The sequence below is a fragment of the Canis lupus genome, chromosome 7 (genome assembly GCF_003254725.2).
Source record: "Canis lupus dingo isolate Sandy chromosome 7, ASM325472v2, whole genome shotgun sequence".
NCBI lineage: Eukaryota > Metazoa > Chordata > Mammalia > Carnivora > Canidae > Canis > Canis lupus.
Genome location: NC_064249.1, coordinates 44,985,714 through 45,004,086, shown reverse-complemented (window position 1 = coordinate 45,004,086; position 18,373 = coordinate 44,985,714). Strand labels below are relative to the sequence as shown.

The window sequence follows — 18,373 nt, the reverse complement described above, 5'->3', positions numbered from 1 at the left end:
CATAGGACTGCCTTGCCAGTGACCTCATTCCCAGGGCTCCCTTGCGGTGGGTGTGCTCGAATGACCAAGTTTGGGCCCATGGGATGTGTGTGGATGTGATGGATACAGCTGCTGGATCACAAGAACCAAAAAGACAAGTTAATTGACTTAGAGTTTCTATCTTTCCCCTTAAACAAGCCTGATTCCCACCATTGGCCTTAAAAGGCATTAACAATGCTGCAGGGCAAGGAGCATATAACATATGAAGGAGCCTGGATCCCAGAACAGCCAGGAGAAGCAAGGCCATCTGTCACTGGAAACAGCTCACCTTGGGACTGATATATGGGAGAGACATCACCTTCTATTTTTTTAATCTATTGTATATGAGAGCCTCTCTCTCTCTCTCTCTAACAGATTAGCCTTTATCCTAGCTGAAACATTTCCCTCTACCCAAGGATTGGCTCCTCTTTGCCAGCCCCTTTGCCTGGCCACTTTTCTGTCCAGCTTTCTGGACAGCTCCTTGCAACAACTACGAAGTTTCTATCTGCTATTTTGATGTTCGGAGCATTTCGACATGTTCGTCTGGATTGATTTGCTTAATAATTTCACTATTTCCCTGTCGTGCTGCTTGGTAATGTAACCCGTGTCAATGATGACTACATTTCCGGAGACAATTATTCTTCCATGAATAATCACCACTTCAAAATCGGTATGGCCACAGGAAGACAGCTGCATCAGAATGAAAACTCATGCTGTGGGGGGGCCTGGGTGGCTCAGTCTGTTAAAGCCTCAGACTCTTGATTTCGGCTCAGGGCATGATCTCAGGGTTGTGAGATGGAGCCCCTCTATGAGTCCACGTCTGGCCCCCCTTCCCCAGGCTCTCTCTCTCTCTTTAAAAAAAAAAAAAAAAAAAGGAAAACCCATACTGGCATACTAAAATGTATGAAGGGAGAGAGGGAGGGGAGAAAAGAAGGAAGGAGGGAGAGAGAGAGGGAGAGAAAGAAGGAGGGAAGGCAGGCAGCATAAGAACAACAGTTTTTCCAGAGGGACCAGGGGCTGCAGGAATGGGTCCTTCATCTTCCTCATGTACTTCTCTATTTCCAGTCCTGGAAAATCATCCGAGTGGTTCCCCTGTTTGGTTTTCCACATGACTAAACCCCACGGGCCTCATCGAATCATATCCAGGCCGCCTGACTGCCTCTCTCCAGTTCCTCCCATGCCCGGAGCCCGGTAGGGGTGCAGTCCTGGGCGCCCCCCCCACCCCCTCACCTGCCCTCTCCTGCGGCCTCGCCAGGGAGGCCTCTCACCCTCTTAGGGTGGCCCAGCCGAATGCGGGGCTGGCCCGGGGTGTCCAGACACTCTCAACATGGAATGGTTCATCCGACTCCTGGCCTGCCTGGTGGGCATCCTCCCGATGGGTGAGTTTCCCACTCTTCTCTCTGGTCCATGCTCAGAACATAATAGATGCTCACAAAATCTTCAGTACGGTCCTCTCCCCTCGCACTTGGGGCAACCCAGAGCCTCCAGGCCTGCAGAGGAAGAGCTGCACCCTTAGGGAGCTGTGATGACAGACGTCAGAAGTCCAAGACCGGGGTTTACCTGGGGTTTCCGATGACTTCAGGTGATCCCCTGACTTCTCTGGGCCTCAGCGGCCCCACCTGTAGAAAGGCTCACCCACTGCTGTGCAGATCCAGGCAGCTAAGGGGCGAGCTTTGGGGAGGACAGTCCCGGCTCTGAAGGGACTCTGGGTGTGACTGTCATCCAAGTGCTTTATGTCTTGACTGGCACAGCCCCAAGGGGAGGGGAGGGGAAGGGAGGAGAGCACGCGGTTGTTTGGGGCAAGAGCGGGGGTGATTCCACATGGGCAGCAGGGCAAGTCAGAGAGAGGGCACCGGACCACTCCGTGGGAACCCCAAGGGCTGCATGGAAAAGCCTCTTTGCAGCAGGCTTAAATGACAACGTCATTGGTCACTCAGCTCAGTGAGCTAGCGTCCCCGGGAAATGTTTTAGGTATGGAGCATCTGCATCAGAACTTCAGTGGGGAGAGGGGCATTTATCCAAGGGCAGATCCTGGGGCACCTGGGTGGCTCAGTGGTTGAGCATCTGTCTTTGGCTCAGGTTGTGATCCCAGGGTTCTGGGATCGAGTTCTGCATTGGGCCCCCTCAGGGAGCCTGCTTCTCCCTCTGGCTGTGTCACTGCCTCCCTCTGTGAGTCTCTCATAAATTTAAATCAATCAATAAATAGACTTAAATAAATAAATAGTAAATGCAGATATTTGGCTTCACCCCAGACCTGTAAAATGAGAATATCAGGCCACAGGACTCAGGAGTCTATATTTTCAACCATCTTGTTGGGTGTTTTTTTTTTTAAGATTTATTTGTTTATTTTAGTGGGGTGGGGGTTGGGGACAGAGACAAGCAGACTGCAGAGTGCGCTCAATCTCACCATCCTGAAGTTAGGCTGGAGCCGAAACCCAATGCCCCTCCTGGAACATCTAGTGGATTGAGCCACCCAGGCACCCTTCCTCGGGTCATTCTGATGAACGATGACCATGTCGCTGAGGGCCATCGGGATAAATGACAAAGGCCATCCTCTGAGCCCCATGTCCCTCCCATGACTGTGCCCCCAGGCTCAGCATCGGTGCCCCCATGTGCAGGGCCCCTAGCTGTCACGTGTCACACGGTGACATCACTGCCATCATGGAGCCGTGAGTTAGTCAGCATCTCTTGTCTGGGGTCCTGTCTGCACGATTGGATCATAAACTCCCACACCTTAGGCTCCTTTCCCTTCCTCTCAAGCATTCGACAGACGTAGAGTCCAGCTCAGGTCTGGTTTAGATAATTTTTTTTTTTTAAGATTTTATTTACTTCATGAGAGACACACAGAGAGAGGCAGAGACCCAGGCAGAGGGAGAAGCAGGCTCCCTGCAGGGAGCCCGATGTAGGACTCGATCCCGGGACTCCGGAATACGACCTGAGCTGAAGGCAGATGCTCAACCACGGAGCCACCCAGGCACCCCTGTGCTGGGCACTTTAGTTGGTAATTCACGTAAACCTCATAACCGTATGAGAAAAGAACTATTCTCTTTTCTTTTCACAGATGAGGCAACAGAAGCACAGAGAGGCTCAGTGAGTGGTGTGGGTGGAGCTGGGGTATGTGGCTCGAGACTGGACCCCCCACATTGCCCAGATGTCCCACGACACAGCCCGCGGGGGTTGGTGGGGGGTGGACTGAGAGGGAAGAGGTTTTCTTTTCCCAGAGTGATCTAACTCAGCTGTCTTCCTGGGATAATTTAGGCTTGTGCCCCACTTAGAGGGTGGGGACTGGAGGAGGTGACCCCACCCAGACCCAGAGCTGAGAAGTGAGTGGTTCAGATGTGAGTGTTGACATCACACACGCCTTTGAATCCTGGTTCTGCTATGGACTAGCTATGTGGCCCCAGGCAGGTCGCCTAACTTCTCAGAGCATGGCCTGGTGCCTTGTGACGTGTTGTGGAGGATAATTAGATCATGGATAAAAGCCCCCCTCCCCCCCCCCGCCCCTGCCCCCGGTCCCAGCCCGCCCCCAGCACAGTGCTGGTGCTCAGTGATTGTGCAATAAATGGCAGGGAAATCTTGCTGAAGTCACACAACCTTGACAGAAGGGGGGTTTGGGGAGGGTTGTTTTGGCTTATTTCTTTTCTCCTGTTGAAGGTCAGCTGCTATGAGTCAAAGACAAAAAGACTTAGAGGAAGCGTGAGCAGTCACGTGTCCAAGAACAAAACCCCAACCACACAAGTGCTCCAGCTGTGTAGCAAGATTTACCCAGGGAGGCTGAGGCACCTGGGGGCAGATCCTTTTTTCTCATACTGGCAGCTGCTTCACTGCTACAACCCAGAGGTCCAAGAACTAGGGTGAGCGGGGTCCCACTTTCTGAGTCCCTCTGGGGACGTGCACCTCTGAGCCCTTTCGTGTAGCCGCAGGCCTAGGCAAGAGGCCAGAAGACCAGGCTGGGTTTGGCTGCAATGTGGGACCCCCAGGGGCTTCGTGAGCGGAGTGCCTGGAGGTCACAGTCCTGTCCCCAGCCGCATCCAGGTCAGGGTAGGCCCTTGGCAAAAGCAAAGTGAGAGGAATTTGTCCAGGAAATGCCCTTCTACCGTCTGTGCTTTCTCCTTCATGCACTCACCTCTGCACCCAGTGTCCTGGGGCAGCCCCTAGTCTCCCAGGGGGCTCACACACATGCTCTCCCATGTCTTTCCCCTCTGGGTCCCCATAAATATGCTTTTAGAAGGTTGGAGATGGGGGTCTCTGGATGGCTCATTGGTTGAGTGTCTGCCTTTGGCCCAGGTCATGTCCTAGGGTCCTGGGATCGAGTCCCCATGGGGAGTCTGCTTCTCCCTCTGCCTGTGTCTCTGTCTGTCTCCCTGTGTCTCTCATGAATGAATAAAATCTTCAAAAAAAGAAAAAGAAGGCTCAGGTGTCAGGGATCATGCAGGTGGGAAAAACAGTGGTCTGGGAGTTCTGACCACCCAGAGACCTTGACTGAGATTGGTCCACAAACCTCTGATAAGCAGGTGGAGCAATCACAGTAGATGTCACCCTCAAGGACTTTGGCGTGAGGCCTTGACAAGCAGCTCGTTCACTCTTCACCACGACTCTACAAAGTGAGGAATCCTTGTCCCTCTGTCAAGTTGGGTGACTTTTTGGGGTGTCACAGCCTGGACTGAACGGCTGGGGGTGTCCTGAGTGTAAGCTCCACCCTTTACATCACCCACATCCAGTGGCAGTGAGCCTGGAACCCAGCCTGGTGAGCAGAGGAATTTACCAGCTCTGAACCAAGGCTGAGAGCAAACCAAAGGCAAGACAGATCAAAGCTGCTGCCCCAGGACCTGGGGGTGCAGGGAAAATCCAGGAAGGAGTTGGGCTCCTGTCCTGGGGCCAGAAGAAAATAGGGGAGTTTCAAGAGCCTGGATGCTGCTTCTGCTCTGGGTACCTGCTGTGGCCACTGCTAGAGCTGAGAAGTCCCCTGTGGGGCGGAAGAGGACTGATGGGGCACAGGGCCCTGAAGAGGCTGGGGGAAGCACAGACAGAGGCCAAGTGGCACCCTACGGCGGACACTGGCCCCAGAGCACGGTCAGCTGTGGCTCTGCACCTGCAGCTCCAGTGAGCAGAGCCGCTTCCACAACCAACGGGCAGAGAGGGAAGGTGACCTGGGAAGCCAGGATCACCCCGAGGTCAGAGCCAGCCCTTCCCAGTGGGCATCCCTGCTCCTCATCCCTTCCCTAGAACCTTCTGGATCCGGTCCTCACCGAGAGATGTGGTTCCTCAGGCCCTGCTGAGAGCAAATTCGGGCAGGATGGAACTGGATGGAAGCGTGCCCTCAGTTCAACCCACACACCTCACTGGGGAGGTTTGCTGGTCAATGTAAACATCTCTCCTTGCCCCCAGGTGCCCTCTCTGGACCATCCAGGTGCCACCATGCCCGAGAGGCTGCCATTGGAGTCATTGCCTGCAAATGTCCCTGTTAACATGTCAAATGTCCCCAAGAAAGGTGGCCCCCTTCCAGACAGTGGGCCTCATCAGAGTGCCTGCCTGTCCACTGGTGACATCAGTCACCACGGGGGGAGGGGCAGGAGCACCGCAGAGCCCCGAGGGATGCCAGTTCTGAGCACCATACACCTGTCCATCCAGGAGTCACGGTACATCCACGGACAGTGACTTCCCACATGGTCTAAGATGCCAGATTGAGCTACAAAAGGTGCAACGTCAGGGCACCATGTCTTCACCCCTGTTGCTTCACCTGGAGATGCCTGTCCTGAGCACTCCTCCACCACTGCCCAGCACCCTCACCCTGCTCCCTTGCATTCACACTCTCTTTGCAGGGGGGGTGAGAGAAGGGGTTAATATGCATTGAGCATTTGCAAGACAAGCTACAAGAGTGACTTCATTCAACCCTCAGGCCCATGAGGAAGGCATTAGGTGCCCCTTTTGCAGCAGGGGAGGCCAAGACTCAGGACATTAAGTAACCTGCTCAAAGATCACCCCGTATGAGCCTAGAACAGAGCCAGGCTCAGACTGGGTGCTCATAGAAGTCTGGGAAAGAAGGACCACAAGAGTGACTGTCACCCAGGTCCAGCTGTGCGGAAGCATGCCCTGTGGTCCACTCCTACCGGGCGGTATCTTGGACAGCGCAAAGAGCATGGGTCTCCTGTTGGCCTCAGAGGTTGACAGTCACAAGGCAGGGAGATCAGAGTCTTTACAACAGGGGGGCCTGGTTCCAGTTCAGGAGTGTTCCCTCCCTTGTCCTAAAGACTTGAGAGACCTGGCAGAGGGAATGACAAATGTCACAGGATGCTGGGGAGCTTGGATCCCTACCAAAGCAAATGCACTTGCTCCCGGGCAATCCCTGCTAGGACTTCCCACCCTCACCTTGGGTCCCTGGGTGGATTTGTCCCAAGTCTCTGTGTAAGAGGGAGTCCAGGCATTCGCCTCTGGAAACACTACCCAGCAGGTAAACAGGAAACAAATCTCCTCCTGACAGGAGCCAGGATCTTAACACTGGCTGAAAGGGCCTCTGTGTGCCCTCCCTGCGCCTAGAGCAAGAGCCCCCAGGAAGGAGGGGGCAGGAGAGGGAGGCCTACCATTTGTATCACACTTCAGGATGTGTCCCCTCTAGGCTGTCATCCTGGGGGCAACATAGCATGGGGACAAAGGAAGAACATGAAGCACAGAGGGGGAAGCCTTAGCTCTGCATCCGTTCAGTCAGATGACCTTGCAACGGTCACATGGCCTCTCTGAGCCTCAGGGCTATAGCCAGTCCCTCGTGGGCCTTCGTGCACATGAAATGATATGAAACGTCTCCCAAGGAGTCCCCAAAGCACAGTGTCGCCTGGCCCCGCTATCTGGGCATGCCCTGCAACCTCTCTGCTCACGTCCTCACCTCCAGGGTTTTGCCCACCTGCCCCCTCTGCTCAGAAAGCCTTCAGACTACCTCAAGGCTTGGCAAATCCAGCGCCTCCTCTCTCCGGGGCCCTCCAAGCATTCCCTGCCTAATATTTGCACCTCTCCCCACAGCACCCCCTCCCCTGCCAGCCTGGGGACTGTCCCTTCAGCCCATTACAGCAATTCACCATCAATTACTACGTGGCAAATGCGGCGCTGGGCAATGACAACACAAAGACGACCGCATGGCCATGGTCCGTGCCCTCCAGGGCTTCTGGGTACCTGCGCAGGACACACAGTTGAATAGGCCCAGACAGAGGAAGTCCTTCTGCCAACCCTGGGGCCCTGGGTGAGGATGCCAGACCCAGGCCTGGGGTTCAGGGAAGGCCTCCCACTGTAGGACAATGCAGCAGGGACTGGGGGTGACTGGGAGGGAGTTGGTGAGTGAAATGGGCCAGGAACTTTGTTCAGACAAAGGAACACTGTTCGTGTGCCTCATTAGAGCACCTGGCAGGCTGTAGTATAATTATGTGCGCACAGATCTGTCTCCCCCTCTGAGCGGGGAGCTCCAGCAGGCTGATAAGGTTGATCTTTGTAACCCTGGCTTGTGTCCAAGTGCCTGGCTTAGAGTGGGATCGTGTTTGATAAGCGTTTGCTAATCGATGAATGCACAATAGTAACAGCTACCTGGGGAATCAATCAGTACCTAGCTCCATGATGCCCACAAGATGCATGAGGTCAGGGGAGGCTGAGGCTACAGAGGGTGGGAAGTGTAGGGAGACTGAGGCAGATGCTGAGCCTCAGGAGTGGGGAAACGCTTCCTGCATCTGGCAGTACTGGGTAAACCAGCAAAATCTTCAGAAAGTCTTTCTCTAATTTGAAACCAGGCCATTTGGTTCTTAACAACTGAGCAAACAAGCTCTTCCTAGAGATAAATGTCATGTCTTCCACTTGGCTTCAAAAGCATAATTCCACTTGTCCAGGAGAAATAAGATTTGGCTTACAAGTACATTGTGTGAAAAAAGTACCTGTGCTTTACTTGATTGCAAGCTTGGCATAAGCCCCAAGCGTGGTTTTATACGAGGCAGAGCTCACACAACCCAATTCGTACCCCTCGCTGCTAGTTCAGCGCCGCTGCAGCACACACCTGGGGGCCCCAGCTCTGGCCATGAGGCTGCAAGGAGGGCATGACGCAGGCAGTGAGGAAGGGGAGGGACAGGTGCAGGCTAGGGACTTGCACCAAAGAAGGGAAGGCTTAACAGGTCCAGGATAGCCATGATGGGGTCCCAGAAGGGCCACTACCTCGAGGCCATATGCATGTTCCAGAGAACAATGCTGGTCATGTCGGTCAGTAGTGGTAGATGCTGGTTCTATGCAGGAGGAATGGCCGACCTGTAGATAATTCATAGATGGGATAGGCTTCTTGGAGCAGGAAGGGTCACTGGTTGTAGGCTGAGGGGATTCCTATGCAAGGCATGAACTACCCCTGAAGACTAAAGAGCACAGGGTCTGAAGTCAGAAAAGCTGGGTGCCTCCCATCTTCTGTGTGACTCTGGGCCTCCATTTTCTCATCTAGAACAATATCCCCGCTGCCTGTGTCCCCCAGGGTGTGTTGAGAGACGTGTGACATGATGTATATAAAAGAACTGTGTAAATATAGACCTCTTGGGAAATACAAGAGCAGCTATATCATTCCCTCTAAAGATCCCTTTTGTGAACTGCATTCGGGGTTCTAGCTGGGCAGGCCTACCAGCCTGTCCTCCCTCCTCAGGGAGACACCACCCCTGGCCTTGATCCAAGGATCAAGCTCCAACACCCACCCACCCATCCAGCTGCTCACCCCTTCCCCAAACAGCACACATATGCAACAAGTGCGGCAGGGGCTCTCCGCGGAGCACCGCCTCCAGACCTCTGCTCGGCCTTACTTCAGAGGCTCACAGCATAGGAGGTGAGGAAACTAGGCCCAGAGGCTCTGGCACTGAGCACAAAGACAGCACAAAGGTCTACCCCTCTTGTCTCCCTATCTGGCTTTGGAGGAAGCCTATTTGGGTTGACCTGGATTCTAAAGCAACCTCATCCACCCACTCAACACATTAAGTTCAAAACACACCAGGCCTCCCCAGGGCCTGTTTCCCCTCTGTGGATGGGGTTCTGGGTCTCCTTGGACCAGCTCCACGCTTCCACACCTTTAGTGCACTAGGGCACTGGCTGTGGGGCCAGGCTGTCTGGAGTCTCAGCGCTGGCTTTGCCTCCTTGTAGCTGTGTGGCCTTAGGCAATTAATCAACTTCTCTGGGCCTCAGTTTATTACATGTAACCCAAGGATAACTGTGCTTCCATCTAGGATCCTTTGTGAGAACTAAGAGAGATACTACCGGGAACTTGCTCAACACAGAGGTGCACAGTAAGTGCTTTTATTATCACCATCGCGGAGGCGGGGGTGGGGGGGGGTATTGTGACCGCAGCAGGGCAGGTGTTGGGGAAAAGTATGGGGTCAGGGGACCTGTAGGTGAGGTGGAACTTCCCCGAGTGAGGCAAATAGTCCCAGGGAAGGGCGGGGAGGGTCCGGGGGCCTCGGGAGTCAGGGCAAGTCAGGATCCCGGGAGATGCCTCGACGCCCCGGCTCCCGGCCCGGCCCGCAGGTGCGCCGGCGCAGCGCTGGTCCATGCAGGTGCCGGCCGAGGTGAGCGCGGCGGCGGGCGAGGCGGCGGTGCTGCCCTGCACCTTCACGCACCCGCACCGCCACTACGACGGGCCGCTCACCGCCATCTGGCGCGCGGGCGAGGTCTACGCGGGCCCGCAGGTGTTCCGGTGCGCGGCGGCGCGGGGCAGCGAGCTCTGCCAGACGGCGCTGAGCCTGCACGGCCGCTTCCGGCTGCTCGGGAACCCGCGGCGCAACGACCTGTCGCTGCGCGTCGAGCGCCTCGCCCTGGCCGACGACGGCCGCTACTTCTGCCGCGTCGAGTTCGCCGGCGACGTCCACGACCGGTACGAGAGCCGCCACGGCGTCCGGCTCCGCGTGACCGGTGAGCGCCGCGCCCCCGCCACCCCCGCCCGGTCCCCGCCGCCCCCCGCCGCCCCCCAGCGCCCCCCGCCGCCGAGCGGAGCCGAGCCATGCGCAGCCCCTCCCTCCAGGGCAGGCCCCCCTCCGCCCGGTCCCCGGCGCCCCCCAGCGCCCCCCGCCGCCGTGCGGAGCGGAGCCCCGCGCAGCCCCTCCCTCCAGGGCAGGCCCCCCTCCGCCCGGTCCCCGGCGCCCCCCAGCGCCCCCCCCAGCGCCCCCCGCCGCCGAGCGGAGCGGAGCCCGGCGCAGCCCCTCCCTCCAGGGCAGGCCCCTGCCCCCCGCACACCTGTCCGCTGCTCCCAGACGCCTGGGAACTGGGCCCGGGAAGGGGCATCGAAGTTTCGCTCCTAGGGGCTGAATGGCCCCAGGGGCTCTTGGTCCGGGGGGGTGGGGAGCCCCACGAGCTGAACAGGGATGGCAAGGGCAGCGAGGGCATGTGCGCTCTGTGCGCTGCCGGGCACCCCAGCCCCCTCCTCCCCGGGGAGGTGCCCTGGGAGCCCGCCAAGTGCCCAGTATTCTGCTAGACCCCAAAGAAGAAGGGACCAGGGTCCCCGGTCCCCAGAGCAGCGGTTCTCAACCCTGGCTGCGCCCCGGAACTAGCTGGGGCGCTTACCCCCTGTGGGGATCTCGCTGGAACTTCCCACGTGCCCGCCTTGAGCTGCTGGGCGGCCTCTCCGGGTGCATGTCAGTGTCTCCCAGGACCCGCGTTCAGCTCTAGATCTTGCTGAGGTTGTGGGGGGTGGGGTGGGGGACAGGAGTGGGAGGGGTCCTCGAAGTCATACTGGCAGCCAGTCCCCAGCCCCGAGCTCCAGCTCTGAGCTCCAGCTACAGTTGGGTGAGCGTTGGCTATGGGCCAGGCCCGAATCCAAGCACCCCAAATGTATTAACTTGCCAAATCTTCTCAACGACCCCACTAGGGGAGTGATCCCCATTTGACGCCATTTGAGACCCGGAGCTTGGGAGTAACTTGCCCCAGGCCACACCTCTGGGGGGACCCAGGCCTCCCGGCGCTGGAGCACAGGCTCCCTCCTCTCCGCGCCACGCGCCCCCAGGTGTCTCGGGGACTCCAAGGGCCTGGGGGGTGCGCCCGGCCGCCGGCGCTGAGCGCGGTTTGCTTTCTCCTCCCGCGCCCTGGGCGCCCGCAGCCGCCCCGCGGATCGTCAGCCTGTCGGTGCTGCCAGGCCCGGCGCACGCCTTCCGCGCGCTCTGCACGGCCGAGGGGGAGCCGCCGCCCGTCCTCGCCTGGTCCGGCCCGGCGCTGGGCAACCGCTCGGCCGCCGCGTCGGGCCCGGGCCAGGGGCACGGCCACCAGGTGACCGCCGAGCTGCCCGCGCTGGCGCACGACGGCCGCTACACGTGCACGGCCTCCAACAGCCTGGGCCGCGCCGAGGCCAGCGTCTACTTGTTCCGCTTCCGCGGCGCCCCCGGGGCCCCGGCGCTCGCGCTCCCGCTCGGCGCGCTCGGCCTCAAGGCGCTGCTGCTGCTCGGCGTCCTGGCCGCCCGCGCCGCCGCCCGCCGCCGCCGAGGTGGGTGCACCCTGGGCCCGGGCGGGGGCGAGGGGCCGGGCGGGGCTCTCCTCCTGGGAAACACTGTCCGCCGAGCACCTGGCACAGCACAGCGCAGACATGCTTCCTGCACCTGTGCCTCCTCTGGCTTTGTCCTCCTTCTTACGTCCCAGGAGGTGGGAACCAGCAGGAGCCCATTCTACGCTAAGAAAGTTGAGGCCGGAGAAGTTAAGGAACTTGCCTCTGGCCTAGAGACCCAGAGATAGAGACTCCCAAAGTATAGCCCCGCCCCTTTCCCCCGGCACCCCATAAATGACTCCTCCCCAAGGATAGGGACCACACGGAGGCTTTCCCAGATAGCACCACTACCTTGTGTTACAGTAAGCATCCTGAGGGCCTACTGTGTGCTGTGTAGCTGCTAGGGAGACAGATGAGTAAGATGCGCCCTGGGATGGGATGCTGGGAAGCCAGCAAATCACTGCAGTCTGCAGGGAGGAGGGCTATCCTGGAGCCCAGGTCCCGCAGAAGCTTTCTGCCCAGAGTATGGTAATGCTGCATGCGCTCCAGGGGGACTCTGGACAGGCCAGGAGGGAAGGCTTTACAAGTAAGGTGACAGCTAAATCAGGAACTGCCACTAGGAGCCGGTGGTATTCCAAGCAGAGGCAGCAACCAGTGCGGGAGTGTGGAGATGGGAGCTAGCAGGGTGTCTTCGAGACCTGCACTTCACCCCACGTTGCTCTCGCTGAGCTGGCTGGGAAATTGGCTTGTGCTCCAGAGAGGGGCTTCCCAGAGCCTCTCAGACCACCCAGGTCCAGAGCACCGGCCTCAGACTCTCCTAGTGAAATCCAGAATCTGTCACAGTTGCCCTGGCCGTTGCATTCGCTGTGGCTTTACTGTCTTTTCTTGCCGGTTCTTCAAACCCAACAAACGTTCTGCGCTTCAGGGTCCTCAAAGGCAGGGCTTTTCTGCTGGGTGGCTCTTCAGTCCATGCTTCTCGTCGTCAGCTGCTGCTCATCTCCAAGCACTTCACACCCGGCTGGCTAGTGCTCATTGCTCGTCCCTTCAGACCGCTTTCCGCAGCCGGGAGGGGTGGACGGCAGGGCCTGGAGCCCGAGGACGCTGTAGAGATTCATGCCTCCCTTCCTTCTCTCTCTCTCTCTCTCTCTCTGTCCCTCACACAGAGCACCCAGTTGCCCAGGACACCCCACCATGGTGAGTACCCTGCCTTCCCCCACCCCGCTCTTAAGTCCCCACTGGCCAAGGCATATAGAGAAAGAATAGGCAAAGGGTCAGGGCTGGGGTCTGACCTTGACTGGTGTTAGACCTTCCCCGCGGCCTTCCAGAGCCCTCCCCTTCAGTCTCCCAAGTCCTTCTTGGCCAGACCAGGCCACGCTGACCTGCCCACCCCTTCCCCAGCATTCACAGTTTGGGCCTCATGTTGGGATCTCTCCCAGACCTGCCTGGTGTCCAGGTGCCAAGGAGTCATTTTTCTGTCTTATGTCCACACCTAGATAGGATTCCTTGAGGTTTTGCTCCCCGGCATTCTAGAACAAGCAGGCTCACACAGACACAAAGGCCACCTCGGGGACTCATTCTCCCCCAGAGCTGAAAGCTTCGCAAACAAAATGCTATTAGAGGTTGAGAGGGTTTCAGCTAGGAAGTGCTCACCCTGCGATCCAGACTCCCCTTCTCTCTGTGTCTGTTCAGCGGAAGGTCTGTGTTGAAGAAGAAAGAATCCAATTCACTGACCCCGGGCAGTGTGCCTGGGTTGCTGGGGGAGGCAAAACACAGTCTTTCAGGGCCCGCTGGACAAGCCTGGGCAGTCCCATAACTCTGTCCCTGCCTGACAGAAAAGCCATATTGCCAGCCCAAGCCCCTCTCTCTAGCTGCCTGTTCATCTGTCCCCCACATTCTTGAAAACCTGTGCCATGTCCCTTTTCTTTGCTAATTTACTAGCACCCCAAGGCACCTAATTCAGAAAGCTTGAGTGGTCAGATATTTATTGAGTACCTGCTATGGACCAGAGTTCTGGGTGTTTAACGCTACTTCCAACTTCCCCAACTTCAGAAAACTCACATTTTCATGTGGGGAACTTAATAAACACATACACAAGATCATATCAGATTCTAAAATAAGAGCCATGAAGGCAATGGACAGGGCCCTGCCGCAGAGCCCCGGGGAGGGTGGTGGCCGCTGGGCAGGTCAAGGAAAGGCTCTGGGGAGACCCGAGAAGGGGCCTATGAGAAGGCACTGAGTGGTGGTATAAGCACCCAGGTGGCCCCATCAGAACAAGAGTGTGGGCCAGGAGACTCTGGAGGAGGCTGCTGACCAAGGCTGAGGCTGGCCCAGCGGCTCAGAGGGAGGTGGCAGGGGTGGGGGTGGCGAGATGGGGCAGATGGAAGGCAGAGCTGACCAGAGGGCTGGGGACGTAGAGGGGCAGCGAGGGACACAGCCCGGGTGCCCAGGTTTGGAGCTGTGGCCCTGGGTGCCCCTGACTGGGATGAAGACAACAGAGAAGGGGGTGGTAGTGAGGATCATGCAGGAGTTCACACATAGGCCTGAGATGCCCATGAAGATGTCCCAGGGAGGAGCCAGGAGCTGCTGGAGCTCAGGTGGCCAAGCCCAGGGAGGTCCGTGTGGAGGGCACCCGACACACAACGGTTGTTGATGCCTCCAGTGAGATCCCTCCCAGAATATAGTGCATCTGCAGGCCAGGATGCCATCCCCCAACCCCTGGGTAGCCTCCTCCCTGCCACTGCCCTCCCTGCAACCTCTGTTGGATCTAGGCTGGGCTACCATTTTGACTCTCCCTCCTGCCCATTCCCAGGGCGTGGTTTGTGCAATGGGTGGCACCCCCACTTGTGTCCTGGGTGGTCAGCCAACTTTCTTCTGTCCACAGGCCCCAGGCTCAGGAGTCCAACTATGAGAATTTGAGCCAGATGAGCCCTCGGGACCCAGCAGCAGCCACATGTCTACCATGAGGACCCCTTGGCCACTGGCATCCACTTGTATACCATGAGGAGCAGAGGCCAAGGCCGGGCTTGGCTGGGGCAGCCCTTCCTGGGTCCCAGCCATGCTGGCAGCCCCTTGCTGGGCAACCTCCCGCAAAGGCTGTTACGAGCCCACTCATGGAGGCTTACTGGTCTCCTGCGAGGATGTCTGTTCCAGAGCCCCTGTGATTTTTATGTCAGTGGGACCAGCGTTTTGAAAAAATGTGTGTGTGTGTTTGTGTGTGTGTGTGTGTGTGTGTGCACCCATGCACATGTATGAGCTCCAGCATGAAGCTTATGGACAAACTCTCACCCTTTCTTACATAGAACATCATAGTAAAACAGGCAGGACGTTGGTCAGAGGGTCTCCCGGGCTCTGACTTACTGTGTGGACCGGGTCACTTTTTCCCCCTCTCTGGGTCTCAGTTTGTCTACTCATGAACATGGACAATAATATTCTTCCCTCCTGGAGGATCGGCCTCTCAAGATCTGAGGAAATAATGGAGTGAAGGGACTTTGGGAAGTACAGAGCCATGTACAGCTGTGAGGTGAGTCACATGCTCCTCCTTGCAGGCACCCTTGGGACGTGCAGAGAGTTCTAGGACAAGTGGGGCCCCCCACACACACACCAGCCTGGCTGAGAACAAGGATTCCCACACACACCAGCCTGGCTGAGAACCAGGATTCCAGAGAGCAAGCCTGGAGCCGGGGCTGCTGAGGCTGGGATGGGGTATATAACTGTGGTCCAAGGAGCAGGCTGGGATCCCTGCCTGCCCCCCACCCAGGGTCTCCTCTGTGACTGACCCCCCCTCTTGGCCCATCGACTGACCACTCTGCACTCCCTGGAACTGTGGCCCCTGTGAAAAAGAAATGAAACACCCATCATCTGGCTGTATCTGGGATCCACTTTCCTCAAGGACCAAAAGCTGAGAGGCTGGAGGGGCAGCTGGGGCTGTGGGGTCCTGTGGATAAAGCAGCTGCAGCTGTGGCCTCTCCCTACAACCTACGCCCTTCCTGGACATTGTGAGGTCCAAGAACACCGGCCATTTCACCGCATGTGCCCAACACTTCTCACACTGGCCTTCCACGTTCACACTTCAGTGCGAGCTTGTGCATTTTAGCTCCCACAGTCCTTGGGATCAGGGAGGGGGCCAGGGAGGAAATGGTGCTTGGGACCAAGGCAGGCTGGCAAGAAGAGAAGGGCCACAGAGCTAGAGGACTGAAGAGGCCACGGGGACAAACTTTCTCTCCTTTGGAACTTTCCCCGAAGCTCAGGTGGTGACCCATGTAGGGAAGGGCCCTCACTGACGCTCTTCTGGGGCGGTGGCCTGAAGGTTGAGGGAGCCTCACAAGGTAATAAGCAGGTGACTAGGGGCCCTTATGCACCAGAGCCTCTGCCAGAGGTTTGAGCTGTCAGAAGGTCCGAGGCGTTGGGATTTGCACCTCCTTGGATGAGGATACTGTGGGTATCTCCATGGGAGGGTCCTCTATCACCAAGGGAGAAGCGAGGGACATGAGGGTGGTGTGTCTTGAAACATCTGCATGGACTTTGAGGCCTGTTTTGCAACCAGGAAAAATGGTGACAGCAACGATTTCTTATGCACTTGCTGCATGCTAGAAATTGGGCCAGGAATTTGGGCATATGGCAATGAGTCTGGGCCAGGTTGTGCTGTGGAAACAAACCAACCCCAAAATCACAGGAGCTGAAAACAATTAGGGTTTTTTCCCCGCCAAAGATACATGCCCGTCATGGACTGGCTTTGTTCATTGTACTTACTCAGGGACCCAGGCTCCCAGGGATCCCCCCGCCTCTTGTTGCAGACTATTGGGTTGGAGATAAAAAGAAAGCTCAAAGAGGGTCTCCCACTGAGATCAGGACTCATTGGCCAGAACTAGCCCCAGGCCCCATTCACTCTCAGGGGCTGGGGAATGAAACCCTACATTGTACCTGGAATGGGGAACAGCCCTGATGGCTCCATAGTAAGACTCTCTGGGATTTCTCACATTAGGAAGCAATAGACCAGTAAGTGGGAAATCATGTAAGGACAAACAATATGCCGAAGATGCTGGGGGGGGGGGGGGACACAGAAAGGATGACTGACCCAGCCTTGGGAAGGCTTCCTGGAGGAGGAGACATGGACATGGTACATGTAACAGGGGAGAAGGGGGGTTGGAAGGTAAGAACAAAGGTGATTCTAAGCAGAAAGGACAGCCTGGGCAAGGCCAGGTGGTGGGACACAGTGTGATGTTGAAGCAGCTGAAAGTTGCTGGAGCATGAGGGTAGAGGCCAGGTGGCCGGAGCTGGGGCGGCAGCAAGACGAAGCTCCCACACAGTGCAAAGGGCTGCCCCCAACAGGGTTGAGGAGCAGAGGGCAGCCGGGGCACCCAGGGGCCCAAGTATGGTGCTGACGGCCTGTACTGCTCAGCATGCCGCTTTCATGAGTCTGACCGCCGCACCTGCTCCAGACCCACCGTGCTCTGGGCCCGGGGTTTCCACCTGGAGACCTGCTCCACTTGGAGCAGTGTTTCCGCAGTGGTTTCTGAGGGTAGCCTGCATCAGGAACAGCTGGGGAACTTGCTCAAATCCCCATTCCGAGTGCCACCTGGGCTCCTAGAAGTGGGCTCTGAGGGTGGGCGCTGAGCTGTAAACAAATGCTCACGTGCTTCAGCCCCTAACTTTGTATTAGGATCATTTCCAACATGTGCGCACATGCGCACACAAGCTGTAAAAGACGATCACCCAGATACCCACCACCTACATTCAATAGTTACTACCATTTTGCCATACTTGCTAATGGGCACGTGTGCATACGTGTGCACACGAATCTGTGTGTTCAGCTGAACCGTCAATAGTAAACTGTGGATACCACAGTACTTCACCTTGAAATACATCAGCCACACCTCCAGAGGATGAGAGCACTCTCCTCTGTAACTTCGATGCCATTGTCGCATTTGAGAAAATGAACAATAATTGGATAATACTGTCGTACAGCCCACGTTCATATTTCCCATGCAAACTGTCTTTTTTAGCTTGTTGTCTCTAGCCAGGGCCCAGTGGAGTCCAGGCCATTCTTTAGCAAGCTAGTTTGAGACTCCCCCTGGGTGGGCCTGACTAACTAGGGTGGGAGTGTTCTTCCTATGGTCGTGCAGTTTGAGGTAGGACTTCCCAGAAACTGCAGAAGTGGCATTCCTCAGAGAAATGCGCCTCTGATGGGTGGTTCTGCACACCGTGATGGGCTCTGGGCGCCTTCTCAGAGGGGCAGCACAGGGTCCCGCCAGCATGCCCTCTACCAATCTGTTCCCAGTGCAAGGCGGCCTCCTGCTCCATCTTCAGAGAAAGCAGCTAGCTGCTCCAGGGGCCGACGGGGAGGGTGGCGAGGGGACTGCACTTGGCCTCCCGACTCCTGGGAGCAGAGCCGCCATCCTCCCCAAGCAGGCCATCTGAGAGCACCCAGGCTCTGTCCCTAGCAAGGACGGACCATAGCCACAGGTGACAGACCATTCACATCATCCCCGGTCCTGAAGCCATGGAGAGAAGTGACCCAGGAGACTTGGTGTTTTCAAGACAGGAGTCCCCCACCCCCCACCCCTCCAGTGTGGCCCAGGACACATGCTCCAGGAATGTGAGCCCCTCTGTCCCGAGAAGGGTTTCTGAGAACCCCCACTCTGCCCCCAACTGCACCCCACCTCCTACCCCTGGAGCTGCAGTTGGCGGGGGGGGGGGGGGGGGGGATGAAAATTGCCCTGGGGCCCACCCAGGTCTACCAAGAGCCCAACACACTTTCCCTGCCCTTGAGCTGCTAATAACTTCACTTTTATATGGAGATATATCTAGATGAGAAGACCGTGATAGTGAGATAGTCTCTACTGAAGGCAGGCCCTGCCTGGAGATGGAAGCAACACACAGTGGGGCCGGGTC

At 57.3% G+C, this 18,373-nt stretch overlaps 1 protein-coding gene across 1 annotated transcript; it reads left to right on the top strand.

The window, feature by feature from the left end:
- The first annotated feature begins 1,190 nt into the window (after window positions 1-1,190).
- Window positions 1,191-14,814, top strand: SIGLEC15 (sialic acid binding Ig like lectin 15). The gene is made up of 6 exons (XM_025429003.3): window positions 1,191-1,397; window positions 9,243-9,302; window positions 9,541-9,924; window positions 11,105-11,485; window positions 12,646-12,676; window positions 14,364-14,814. The coding sequence occupies exons 1-6, from the start codon at window positions 1,346-1,348 to the stop codon at window positions 14,443-14,445; spliced, it is 990 nt and encodes a 329-aa protein (XP_025284788.1). The 5' UTR covers window positions 1,191-1,345; the 3' UTR covers window positions 14,446-14,814.
- The last annotated feature ends 3,559 nt before the right edge of the window (window positions 14,815-18,373 follow it).